Here is a 13,489-nt window from a genome sequence, read left to right on the forward strand (position 1 = left end):
CAGAAATAGATTTAGACTTAGACATTATATTGAAGAAATCACTGAAAATGAAGTTAGTGGCTGGGGGTTATTGCTATGGTTCCTCTTCTACATATTTTACAATACAAATCAAAGGAAAATTGAGGGAGGCTTCCTGATACTTTTGTTGCTGCTACTGTTTCATTTGGGGAGCCCCGCAGCAAACCTGAAAAATTTCAGCTCATCCACAAACATCGTTCATGCTACCACAAGCAATTGCCTGTAAAACTGAGCAGAAAATCTTGTGAGGACTGTCTTTATGGTATTATAACTATAGTGGTTCCAATTCCAGACAGAATTTCTTTCTTTCTTCCCCCACCTGGCTGAACTTTTTTTAGCCTTCCTCTTTAATAAGTGTGCAATAGCTATCAAAATATTTGTAAGGTGTCAGTGTGTCTCTACTTAATCATATGCAGTACAAATTGGAGTCCAGCTGCTTTAGTTAGGTGGATTAGATTGAAGGTAAAGTGGGACAACTGTTCACAGTATTCTGGTTCATAAGTCTTACAGGGTTATGAACCAGATGCTTTATCTCAGTTCTGGCCTCATGGTAGAAAGTGCCTGGACAGATTGTTTAATTTACCACCTGGGGATTCTGCTAGTATAAGAGAAATCTGCAAGGGATTTAGGATTGATTTATACTGCTTCTTCAGTGCTCTTGACTGCACCACCAAGAAGCACTACTCCTCCACCCACTCCCCCTCTATATATTCCAAGCCTAGAATATGGCTCCCCTGTCTGGTGTCACATTCTGCTGCTTCACCAGAAACAAAGGCCAAGATTAGCAATGATCAGTATTTCACTGCCTTATTTTTGAGCACATACAGAGCAGTATTGGGTGAGTAGGGCTGTACTTCTCAGCAGCATGCTTGAAAGCAGTATAGACATTCCCTTACAACATTTATTTCCATGTTGCAAGTGTGTTGAAGGTGTAGGAGAGAGGGGGGGGTGCACTGATTTTTGGATTTCTCACTGTGGGGGGCTGTCTCATCTGAAAATAAACAGACTGAATGTTGGAGAGTCAAATCGCAGAAATACCACCTGATCACAAAAGTTGTCACAAAAATAAATGGCTCAAACAGGAAATTGAGCAGCTAGCGTATCACAGAATTCAAAGGGACCTGCATGCAGTACTATGTTGTAAGATCTATTTGTGATCATGTTAATGACAGAAGTACAGGGCTTATATGTTTATATTATAAATAGGTATGTTACTACAGATGTACAGGACCAATTGTTAATACTTTTCTACCAAAATGGAAGACTTCGAGACACACTCTGAGCTCTGTTACACTGATAGAAATCCAAGGTAAAGCACTTGAAGTCCAGACAGTTATTTCAAACTTACAGGGAGCAAACATCAGGATGAGATCATTTTTCTGCAAAACATGTTTCACTGTTCTGAAGTTTTTAAGCGACTTAGTTTTCTCCAGTCAAGGTGAAAGTACAGGCAGTTTGGTATATTGCAGCAGAACTAAGTCTAGAGTTCATGCCTGTGTTTGCTCTAAAATCTGTATCAAAACAGCTATAACAACTCTAAACTGAGTCAACTTAAACAAAAAATGCTCCAATGCAAAGAACATTGGCCTGAATTTTATCATATTTGTACGTGTCACTTGAGACTTAAAAGAATGACCATCAACAGTAAGATGCAGATGTGCATGTCTGTTTTTCAAAATTAGTTTTAAAACTGTCCATATGAGACTAAACCGGCTCAGATTTCAGTTTACTCAGAAACTTTCTGCAATGTTAAGTCTGAAAGTCAACTGTTTTCCCTTCTGTAGTGATTTACCCTTACACATGCTTAATTAGGATTTTGTGAACCTACGTAAGAGCTTTCCACCATGTTTTCTTTTAAAGTCAGCTCAATGAATGAAAAAGATTTTCAATAGTATTTTCACTTACACTGGGAAATTTGTCTTTTTTAAGATTCTGCTCATTTCCATTTCAAAGAAATGGCTTTTCTCCATAAATAGACAAATTTCAAGTAGTACACACAAAGGGGGCTCTCCTTGGCATCATGGCATTATCTGAACATTTTTTTTCATTTGTTCGGAACCAAGTAATCTCTTACCTGTTTTATCATTTAGCTCACACCTTCCACAGACTGATAGTCCCAGCTTGACCTGCTGAAATTGAAAATGTAACCTTCCCAAAATAACAGATGAGGGATTCTTTGAGCTGACATTTTTGTATGCATCTGAACCTCAGAATCTGTGGCCTAAAGCATGGAGAAACATCTAAACTATCAGTTTACTATCCTTCTGTCAGGCCTAGTCCCCTAAGTGGCTGCATCAGTTGAACTTCACCTGTATATGTTAACTCCAATGATTGTAAAAGTTGTAAATAATAGGATAAATAAACAAAAGACATGCAGTTAAGTGCCCCACGGTGCAACTCTATGACATTTTAACCTACTCCAAATCAAAGTAACCACAAGACCAAACAAAACAATTCTCCCAGGGCATAGGCACAATAGTTAATGGACAGCTTGAGCAGCAATTCATCTGCAGATTGCAATAGTTAGGGACAGGAATCCTTTTTTGACTAGTTATTGAGCAGTGGTGGCCAGCCCCTGGCCAGGCTAGGACAGTCCAGCTCTTGGTTCAATTTCCAGCTTTCCTGTGGCATCTTAAGTGATAATTTCCACCTCCCTGTACCCATTTTTTTCCTTCCCATCCTTTATCTGAGTTGCTGATTTAGACTGTAAGCTCTTCATGTGGTATCTGGACCATGCTTGACATAACGAGTTTCTAATCTCAGCAGGGTTTCTGGGTACTATGGTAATATAAACAAATAAAATACAATAGGCAGTTTTTAAAATGTAGACTGAGATCTTCAAAGTAGACTACAAAAATGAGATGCCGAGCTTCTATTGTCATTCTCTGAAAAGTCCTAATTCTACAAGTGGATACATGTGTGCATCCCTTATGTACAACCAGTTACAGAATCAGCAGCCTAAGCATTTGTTTATTTTCCTGCTCATGGTATGTCCTTGCAACTCTACTTTATATATACAGTGAATTATATAAGATTCCCATGTTGAAAGAAAATAAGCAAAATTTTTCATAAGTAAATTTGTCTTTTGGATAACCCAATTTCTTTCTTGAGGTGGTTTACCTGGAAACAGAATCAATCAGAGTTGATTCCAATTCCAATACCTCCTAATGAGGTTTTTGGTAAAAAAGATCAGAAAGGTATTATTTTTATGCTATTAATTATTCAAAGAGATAAGTTAACTGCATGTTGGCTGATTATGCAAACTAATAGGCTGGTACTGATAAGTCTCTGCACTCTCCTTTATTTTTTGCTGACATGAGTGAACCCTTTTTCATTAGGTTGAAAGAAAAAACTATAGAAAAATATCCCAGGATGTTTGGGTCTCAAATGAAAAAAAGGGCAGATGGAAGTAAGAACACAGGAAAACTGGACTGTGAGCCAAACTCTTCATAAAACATAGTATTTATATTTAGCAAAGCTGGACATGTACAAATCCACTGGGCCAGATGGGATGCACCCAAGGGTGCTGAGAAAGATGGCTGATGGGATTGCAGAGCTGCTGGCCATCATCTTTGAAAACTCAGAGTGCTTGGGAGCGGTCCAAGATGAATAAAAAAAGGACAAATATGGTGCCCATCTTTAAGAAAGGGAAGAAGGAGGATCTGGGGAAGTTCAGACCAGTTGACTCACGTCAGTGCCTGGAAAAATAATGGAACAGGTCCTCAAGAAATCCATTTCTAAGCACTTGGAGGAAAAGGTGATTAGGAGCAGCCAGCATGGATTCACCAAGGGCAAGTCATGCCTGACCAACCTGATTGCCTTCTATGATGAAAAGACTGGCTCTGTGGATGTGGGAAGAGCAGTGCACATGATATACCTTGACTTTAGCAAACCTTTTGATACAGTCTCCCACAACATTCTCACAAGCAAGCTAAGGATGTATGTGTTGGATGAATGGACTGGGAGGTGGATAGAAAACTGGTTGGATTGCCAGACTCAAAGGGTAGTACTCAATGGCTTGATGTCTAGTTGGCAGCAAGTGGAGTGTGTGAGGGGTCAGTCCTGGGGCCATTTTTCTTTAGTATCTTCATCAACAATCTGGAAGATGGGATGGAGTGTGCCTTCAGCAAGTTTGCAGATAATACCAAGCTGTGGGGAGTACTAGATACACTGGAGGGTAGGGCTAGGATTTGGGGACTTAACACACTGGATAACTGAACCAAAAGAAATCTTATGAAGTTCAATAAGGACAAGTGCAAAGTCCTGTACTTAGGATGGAACGAATCCCATACATTGGTACAGGCTGGGGACTGAATGGCTAAGTAGAAGCTCTTCAGAAAATGACCTGGGGGATACTGTGGACAATAAGCTGAATATGAGCCAACAGTTCACCCTTGTTGTGAAGAAGGCCAGCAGCATCCTGGGCTGCAATATTAGGAGTATTGCCAGTAGATCAAGGGAAGTGATTCTTCCCCTCTATTCAGCACGGGTGAGGCCACACCTGAAATACTGTGTCCAGTTTTAGGCCCTATCCTACAGAAGGTATGTGGACAAATTGGAGAGAGTCCAGCAGAGGGCAACAGAAATGGTTAGCAGGCTGGGGCACATGATTTAGGAGGAGGGGCTGAGAGAACTGGGCTTATTTAGTCTGGAGAAGAGAAGACTGAGGGGAGATTTAATAACAACCTTCAGTTAACTAAATGGGGGTTCCAAAGATGGAGCTGGCCTGTTTGCAATGGTGGCAGATAACAGAACAAGGAAGTGGTCTCAAGTTGCAGCAAGGGAAGTTTAGGTTAGATACCAGGAAGAACTTTCATATGGGGTGGGTAGTAAAGCACCAGAACAGGTTACTCAGAGAGGTTCTGGAATGTCCATCCTTGGAGGTTCATAGATGATGCATAGATTCATAGATGCTAGGTTTGGAAAGGACCTCAAAGGATCATCAAGTCCGACCCCCTGCCAGTGGCAGGAAAAAGTGCTGGGGTCATGTGACCCTAGCCAGGTGCTTGTCCAGTTGCCTCTTGAAGACCCCCAAGGTCGGAGAGAGCACCACATCCCTTGGAAGCCACTTCCAGATTCTGGCAACCCTAACCGTGAAGTTCTGTTTGATGTCCAACCTAAATCTACTCTCTATCAGCTTGTGGCAATTGTTTCTGGTTATTCCAAGGAGTGCTCTGGTAAACAGAGCATCTCTTATTCCCTGCTACCCACCCCCTCAGTGAATTTATATACTGCCACAAGATCCCCCCACTCAGCCTTCTCTTATGGACGCTGAAAAGGTCCAGATCCCCCAGCCTTTCTTCATAAGGACTTCCCTGCAGGCCTCTAATCATATGAGTGGCCCTCCTCTGGACCCTCTCAAGGTTGTCCATGTCCCTCTTGAATTGGGAGATTTGTCTAGATCCGAGTTCAAGAATACAGAGTCGAAAAACTCATTGAAGTGCTCTGCTTTGTCCCTCCTATCTGTCACCAACTGCCCTTGTCTATCCTGTAGGGGTTCTGTGCTGTCCTGCACCTTCTTTTTGCTTCCTATATACCTGAAAGACTTTTTGTTGTCCTTATTTTTTGTCGCTAGACTGGGTTCTAAAGCTGCTTTCACCTTCCTAACTGATTCCCTGCAAGTGTGAGCCAAGGAGGTATACTCCTCCTTGGTAGCTACCCCCTGCTTCCACAGCCAAAAACTTCCACAGGTTTTTAAATTTCAGCCAGACAAAGTCTTAGGTGGAACAATATAGTTGGGAACGGTCCTGTTTTGAGTAGGGAGTTGGCCTAGATGACCTCCTGAGGTCTCTTTCAGCACTAATTTTCTATGATTCTACTCATAGGAAATAAGTAAATATAAAATTGCCACTGTCATAATTTCTGAAAAAAAACAACATTTATGATTCTTTCATCCTCTTAGAAAGTTTTTCGATAGGGAGGAACATCAGTATGTTTCAAGTAATTGACTTCAGCCTTTGGCAGGTGGATGGGGAAAGGTGGATGGTACACATATTTTAAAATAATTTAGTTGCTATAATGGGGAGTTTTTTTCAAAATCTTGTACTGATGGTGGTCATGGTTTTGGTAGTTCACTTATGCATAACTTTTCATTTCCAGATCTCAAAGGGCTATACAAAGGATGTAAAAGGACTGTTAGTAGTGACTGACCTAAACTGTGGTTTCATAGCTATCATGGGAACCATGAATCTGGGATTTCCCACAAAATCCAGTTTCACCTTTGAAATCTGCAAAAAAAAAACCCCAAAACAAAACCACAAAACAAAACAAAAAAACCCTTAATAAAAATAAGCCTTTATCAAGTCCTCCCCTCCCAGGCAGGCCTCACTGGCTGCCCAGGAGGGGGAGGGGGGGCAGGCGTCAGCTGTCGGGACAGCACAAAGGGGGCAGCAGAAAAAATGGCATCTGCTTCTCCTCCCACCTCCTCCCACCCAGGGCTCTATACCAATCAGCTCCAAGGGGTGGGCCTTGATGAGGGGCAGCTATCAGCCAAGATGGTAGCCATCCCCCCCTTCCCCAGGGCCTCTCTACCTATCACTGCTGGGGGGGCAGGGTCCAAGAGATAGGGCTGCTGAGAAATGCCCAAAAAATGGGCTCTCTGTGGTAGGACAAAGCTGTGAAAATAGCTTTGTCTCACTGTAAGTTAAGTAGGTCCCTAATCATTAGCCCACACTGATGTTGGGAAAGTTGAGGCATAAAGCACTGAAATGTCATAAAGTCACTGGTCCATGGCAGTGGCAGAGTTAAGATAGGACAAAGATCTTTTGAGTTTCAGGCCTATGCGTGTACACTAGGTCATACTAGCTTCCCTGAAGTAACATTATACTAGAAATCAGTTACCATATGTGATATTATAGTTTCATAGTAGCTAGGGTCAGGAGGGACCTGGACAGATCATCTAGCCTGACCCCCTGCCACAGGCAGGAATGAATGCTGGGTTCACAAGACCCCAGACAGGTGATTATCCAACCTCCTCTTGAATTTGCTCCAAGGTAGGGGCGAGGACCACTACGCTGGGAAATTGGTTCCAGATTCTGGCCACCACATATTAACACTTAAAGATCAATTTGTAATGGGGAGGGGGTTCTTTGTGGATGTAACTAACTTACATTGTGTAATATAGTTACAAACCTGTAAAAATGATGATAGTTTGTAACTCAGACATAAGTAGGCACAGGCCAAAAAGGGATAAAAATGATATGTTGTTATGCCTTAAAACTAATTTTCTTTCATGCCTCTGTACTCTCTTTTTTTTTATTCTGCTTCCTTCCTGAGGATTTAGTCCTCTCTTAATTTCTTTACAGTACCACTGTCTGGCAAAGGATGCTAACATCTTAGAACTCATTGATGAAATCCTTGTGTTCAGGTAACCAAGATTAATTATGTTGAGAGTGGTGACAGTGAAGGTGAACAGGGAAATGCTCAACTGTGCAATATCAGATGCACATATCCAGTATAGACCTTCTCTAGAGGAGAATACAGATGCAAGAGACCATAACAGCTGCTGCACACTCCAAACTAGTAGCCCCTCCTCCCCTTTTAAAGTTCCCTGTCTGCTGCTGAGGTTCAGAGTACTTGGAATTTGTGGAGACCCTCTGTAGGAAGACATCACCACCTCCCTCCTCCTTCTGCTGTGTAATAAAGCATGACGTTTCTTCTGCAGGTGTGAAGGAGGAAGAACATTTCACCTTTTTCTTTACGTAGTTCTAGAAACCCCCCCCCCTGAGAATTATGACAGTGTTATCCTGTGACTGGAGAGTGACTGGAGAGAGATTTTGCTTTGGACTTTTATTATGAGTTTGCATTTGGTTTAAAATACAGTAACTGCTTTCTAAGCCAGATGAAGTTTGGGCTCATCTAGTAATAAATACAGGTGTATATTTATATACTACATTCCTTTTGAATTGGCAGCTGCCCATGGGGTTATCCACTGGGAACCAGGGGAATGCTTTGATATGGGTAGTCTTAGTGCATTGATTTAAACAAAAGGAGAGTGTTTATAAACAGTACCAGCTTTGGGTATATGTAAAATTAAAGTCTGAAGGATTCAGCATCAGTCCAGTGGTTTTGCTGGTGAATGTTTCCTGTGAATTTAAGGCCAGATCAAATTCCCACTGGAGTGAATGGATGTCTTTTCAAGTGATATCAAAGATAGTTGAATGAGACCATTAATAATTATGCCTAGAATATTGATTTATGAATATACTGCTTTACTTGTATAGTGCTAGGCTCCTCCCAGATATTTGACAACATTGCTGTAGTACATGTTTAAATCTGCAAGCTGCCAGTATCTTGTGCTAAACAGTTGCTAAAAGGAACAAAATAAAGGGAAACTGTGAATCCTCTTCAGAGCCATGACAAATGGAAACTGGATGCTTTCTTTGAGTTACTGTCTAAGAAATTATTGAAATAACATGTCGAATATATTCAGAAAAGGGAACAGCATGATACTGAAACTAGAACCTGCAAAAGGAGCTATATTAGCTGCATCTCTGAGGCCCCATTCAGATATAACAATGAGACAGAGATAGTTAAAATAGAATCCAAAAATAGAAAGTTCTTGTTTTTTAATTGACTAGTGCTTCATTGTCTAAGATTACTTCACTATTTATAGGCACAGTGTGTCAAATTATCTTGCTTTCACACTCTGTATTAGGGTTAAATATATTTCACATTAAGGAAAATATAGCATATACTACTCATGCTTGCTACCACGTAAAATCTTACAGCTGCCCAGGAATAGAACAACATTCCAGAGTCCTTTCCATGAGAATTGGTTTAAATAAGGACTTCAGGTTTTAAATATGCCATACTTACAGTTCAAGCACCATTTTTCTGATGCAAGTGTTGCATTGATTCTAATCATTCTTTTATTAATGATGCCGTAACACCAGCTCTATTGCAGCTAAATTTCGCACAATGTAGAGGAATCACCTGCAAAAGCCATTTTTAAATGTTAGCAAATGTATAATGATATTTGCACAGGTGTTTGCACACATAAACACACACAGTTTCTTAAATTTTTTTTTCCTTGCCAAGACCTCTCTTTATCCAACCCCACCACCTTCTGCTCTTCTTCTGTTCAGGGTTGGATTAAGGCTAAATAGAGCCCAGATGTAACCAAACTTTCCCTTACTCCAGCAAAAAAATTTAGGGCTCCCAGAAGGTCTTCTGGGGTTTTTTGTTCATGCACTTGAAGTTCCAACTTTGCATTAAACTCCCAATTACAGAGACACACATGCGCACACATCACAGTTCTTTCATATCACTGCTGATCAACCCAGATTTCTGACAGAAAGAGCTTGCATTCAAGATTGTGCCTTAATTCACTATTTCTACCTTGCTAGACACAGCTTTTCTGCACTGCCCATAGATCATAAAAGACTAAATAAAAAGCATCCATAAAATGACACTTGTTACTTAGATTGATTATCATTTTCCTAGCTGTGAAGCCAGAGAGGAGTACTGATACTCAGAAATGCTTCAGAACGATTGTTAACGACATGTCCCAAAGAGCAGTACGAAAACTGAGACAAGTAAAAGCAAGGAAATGATGGCCAGGAATATAGAAACAGTTAGGTACCTTTCAGCTTTCTTTGTAGCCCAGTCCATTGCGTTCAGGCTGTAAAAATTCTCACAGGTTTAGCATCCACCCTTGGTGACAAACATAGGCAAAGGGGAAAAAAAATCAATGAACCATTCTAATCTGTTGAAACAAAGTCAGAGCAAGTAAACTGCTTCATAGAAGTTTTCTACATAGTGATTACCAGTTGGAGAAGTCTATTTGATGACTCTGGACATCGATGTACATGTTCAGAAATACTGATTACTTGTCTTTTATTTTGCAGATGCTTCAGAAACTTACTGTTTGTTTGCCCCCACTTCCATCAACCAACTCCTCAAGAGTGGATTTACCCATTGTTTCATCAGTCAAGCATAACAGCATTTTGAACTAATTATCCTTCTCCACATGGCCTTCCTACTAGTGTCATCTTACCTTTTGCTGACTTATACTCAGGGTGCTCCTGTTGAGAATGGGGCACTTTTGGAGACACTGAAGTCACAAGTAGGATTATTCAGCAATAAAAGCGAACATTATTCAACACAAGTGAGACCTCCTGGGACAAGCCGACGAATACCTCAGACAATCATCATAGGAGTTCGTAAAGGAGGGACCAGGGCTTTACTAGAAATGTTGGATATTCATCCTAACATTGTGGTAGCAGCTACAGAAGTCCACTTCTTTGACTGGGATGAAAATTATGTGAAAGGAATAGATTGGTATAGGAGTCTGATGCCATTTTCTTATGAAAATCAAATTACTATTGAGAAAACACCAGGCTATTTTACTTCTCCACAGGCTCCAGAAAGAATTCATGACATGAATAGCTCTATTAAACTGCTGCTCATTCTAAGAGACCCCACTGAGAGAGTTATATCTGATTATACCCAAGTATATTACAACAGAGTAGAAAGCCACAAGCCTGTTCAGCCCTTTGAAGAAATTGTTATAAAAAATGGAGCACTTAATACCAAATACAAGGCTATTCAGAGAAGTTTATATGATATCCATATGGAGAAGTGGCTTAAGCATTTCAGCTTGGATCAGATTCACATAGTAGATGGAAATACTTTAATCAAAGACCCTCTTCCTGAGTTACAAAAAGTGGAAAAATTTCTTAATCTTCCTTCCAGAATTATGTCTTCAAATTTTTATTTTAACCAAACCAAGGGATTCTATTGCATTCGAAGTGATGGGAGAGAGAGATGTTTACATGAATCCAAAGGGCGCCCCCACCCTGTTGTCAACAGTACTGTTTTAGATCAACTTTACTCCTACTTCAGAGAGCACAATTCCAAATTTTACAGAATGATTAATCATTCTTTTGACTGGCATTAATGCATTTGGAATAAATGTTTCTTAATATATCCTGAAATAAACTATTTTCAAACCTGTCTTTCTAAACTGCAGGTGCTCATACAGAAAACTTAAAAACTGGCTATGTGGAAACAGAGAATATAGTTCATTTCATGGGAATAACATGTCCATTCGTTGTAATGATACACTTTAAGTATGGGTGAAATGAGCTTGATATATTTGTATATAACTGTTGTAGGCCAGATTCTGATCTCAGTTAAATTGGTGCAAATCCCGTAACTTCAGTGGGGTTACTCCAGGCTTACACTTGTATTATTGGGACCAGAGTTGAGTTGTTTTGGAAAAGTAACTATAAGAAATGTAGATAGCTTGAAATGGTATTATTCTAATTGTTCTGTAATTTTTGTTGTTAGTATTTTTATATCAGGCACCATGATAGTGGCATAGATTTCTAGGATTTTCATACAGTAAAATAATGACATATGGTAGAACAGGAGACTCTGAAAGTGGTTCCACTAAACAGTTGAAAACTGCTAAAGTAGTTATTAATGTAAAGCACATCCTACCTACATAACTTATATAATAACGGGAGAAGAAATTCAGTCCATCAATGATTTTGAACAACTAACAGTGCCAGTTTGCTATATGTTAAGGTTCCCCATCTGTGTGGTGTTTAGAATTAAATAACACCGCTATTATCCAACTGTAAAACCTTTGAATAGGTTGCAGAAATTAACTGCCTGGAGAAGTTTTATAATGTTGGTATTCTAAATACAAGAAATGAAAAGATTTCAAAAAGCCTTGTTTTAATCTGCAATATTGAGCTGCATTCTAAACTGTAAACCTGCCAACAGAATGATCGTATTAGCAGCAATTGTATAATTATTTAACTATATAAATTTTGTCACTTTACTTTTAGATGGAAAATACTATTCCTCATCAGTATTACCTTATTAATCATGTTTGTATTTCTGTAATTAATTGTTCTACTGATCTCATGGATTTAGTTTATGCATCTAATTTGGCACATAGTTTACTGAAAAAAAAAACCTTTCATTGCAGACTTTCCAAAGCATGAAGTAACATTTTTGTAATTTCTATTTGCAGGTCATGAGATGTACTCAAAGTTAAGCTAATTTCAGCAAAGCTAATGTTATATTGTATATCATAGACGCACAATAATCTAGATATCAACTACGAGTTACTTAGATAATCTATAAAAAATCATGTCAATCTATACTTATGCATTAAGAATCGTTTGTTTATAATATATTTTTTATTTGAGAGCATTGTGGTGGTTTACTCTTTATTTAGGCTCCAACCTTTTCAGTACATCAGTACCAAAGAAGAAAATCTACTGTAAACATTCCAGAATGAGTATTTTTCCATATGTTATAGTCACCCTGAAAAATGTATTCCCAGTTCCATAGTTTGAAAAGTCTTTCTAAAATCACTCATTTAAACATAGAAACTTTACCCCATATGGGATTTTAAAAAAATATGTTTTATATCAGCTAATATTCTTGGTTTCAGGCAAGTACAAGCCGAATGTCTTCATGGTTAAGTGCAATGCGACTAATCATGGACTGGTTTTGCAGCTGCAGTTATAGGTAGTGGTGACTTAAGGCTAGATCCAGCTCAACTAGATTTAGATGGGACTAGATGATCTCAAGGATCCTGTTGGCCTTAAAATTGATTACTTACTGTTTTTAATTTAAATAAATGTGAATGTTCAAGTAATTGTTCACAGATACATTTTCACTGCGAGTATTAGGGGTGTGTGAAGTGAGCTGTTTTCAATTCAGATTCGGCCTGATTCAGGGGACAGTGATTCGATTCATTGATTTGGATCTCTGTCCCGATTCGATTCAGCCAAATCTGACTCTGAAGATTCAATTCTAATTCAGAGAATCATGGTTTCATAGTTTGTAGCGTCAGAAGGGACCTGAGCAGCGATTCAGCCGTAGACACAGCTTTATATGTTTTTCTGCATACCTCGAGGTACCAGGCGCAGCTTATAAATGCTGAGATGGTAGGGCACATGTAGCATTCCACAGGAGCGCAGGCCCCCCTCCCCCCGCATGCTCAGCAGTGGACCCAGAAGTGGACTGAAAGTACTTCTTGTCCACTTTCAGGTCTGCTGTCAAGCACGCAGGGGACTAGCTGCTTGGTGATCGGCTGCAGGGGGACCCCAGGTGCTCCCCCAGACCCAGGAGGCACCAGTTGCCAGGGGGGTCCCCCACACACTCCTCAGCAGACCCAGAAGTGGACCAGAAGTGCTTCTGGTCCACTTCCGGGTCCACCACCGAGTGCCCCGCCCCCACCCCCATGTGCTCCCGTGGGACGCTTCATCCGCCCCACCATCTTAGTGTTCACAAGCTGCCTGGTACCTTGAGGTATGTAGAAAAAGCATATAAAGCTATGTCTGAATCATCAAATCTCTCCAAATGAAATCAGAGGCTTCCAATTCTATTTGGAGAAATTAATAGGTCTCCTGAGTCTATTTGGATTCAGAGATCTAGTCACCGAAACAGGCCAAATCTCCATCAGATCGAATCAGCAACCGAAGCTTTGCACAGCCCTAGTGGGTAT

General features: G+C 40.1%; 1 protein-coding gene and 1 long non-coding RNA gene across 2 annotated transcripts in view; one reads left to right on the forward strand and one right to left on the reverse strand.

Annotated features, from left to right (window-relative positions):
* The window catches only part of LOC109287256, a 12,200-nt gene extending 6,362 nt beyond the window's left edge, over window positions 1-5,838 (reverse strand). Inside the window, exons 1-2 of the long non-coding RNA XR_002094795.1 lie at window positions 5,747-5,838; window positions 5,596-5,601 (exon numbers count right to left, since the gene is read on the reverse strand). This is a non-coding gene — a long non-coding RNA (uncharacterized LOC109287256). The remainder of the gene's footprint in view (window positions 1-5,595; window positions 5,602-5,746) is intronic.
* A 3,997-nt stretch (window positions 5,839-9,835) lies between these two features.
* LOC109287519 (heparan sulfate glucosamine 3-O-sulfotransferase 1-like) lies at window positions 9,836-12,186 on the forward strand. Its single transcript, XM_019502676.1, has one exon. It carries the CDS (start codon window positions 9,989-9,991, stop codon window positions 10,916-10,918), a length of 930 nt encoding a protein of 309 aa, XP_019358221.1. The 5' UTR covers window positions 9,836-9,988; the 3' UTR covers window positions 10,919-12,186.
* Window positions 12,187-13,489: the final 1,303 nt, after the last annotated feature.

The sequence above is a fragment of the Gavialis gangeticus genome, unplaced genomic scaffold (assembly GCF_001723915.1).
Source record: "Gavialis gangeticus isolate Ggan-Ray unplaced genomic scaffold, GavGan_comp1, whole genome shotgun sequence".
Classification (NCBI taxonomy): Eukaryota; Metazoa; Chordata; order Crocodylia; family Gavialidae; genus Gavialis; species Gavialis gangeticus.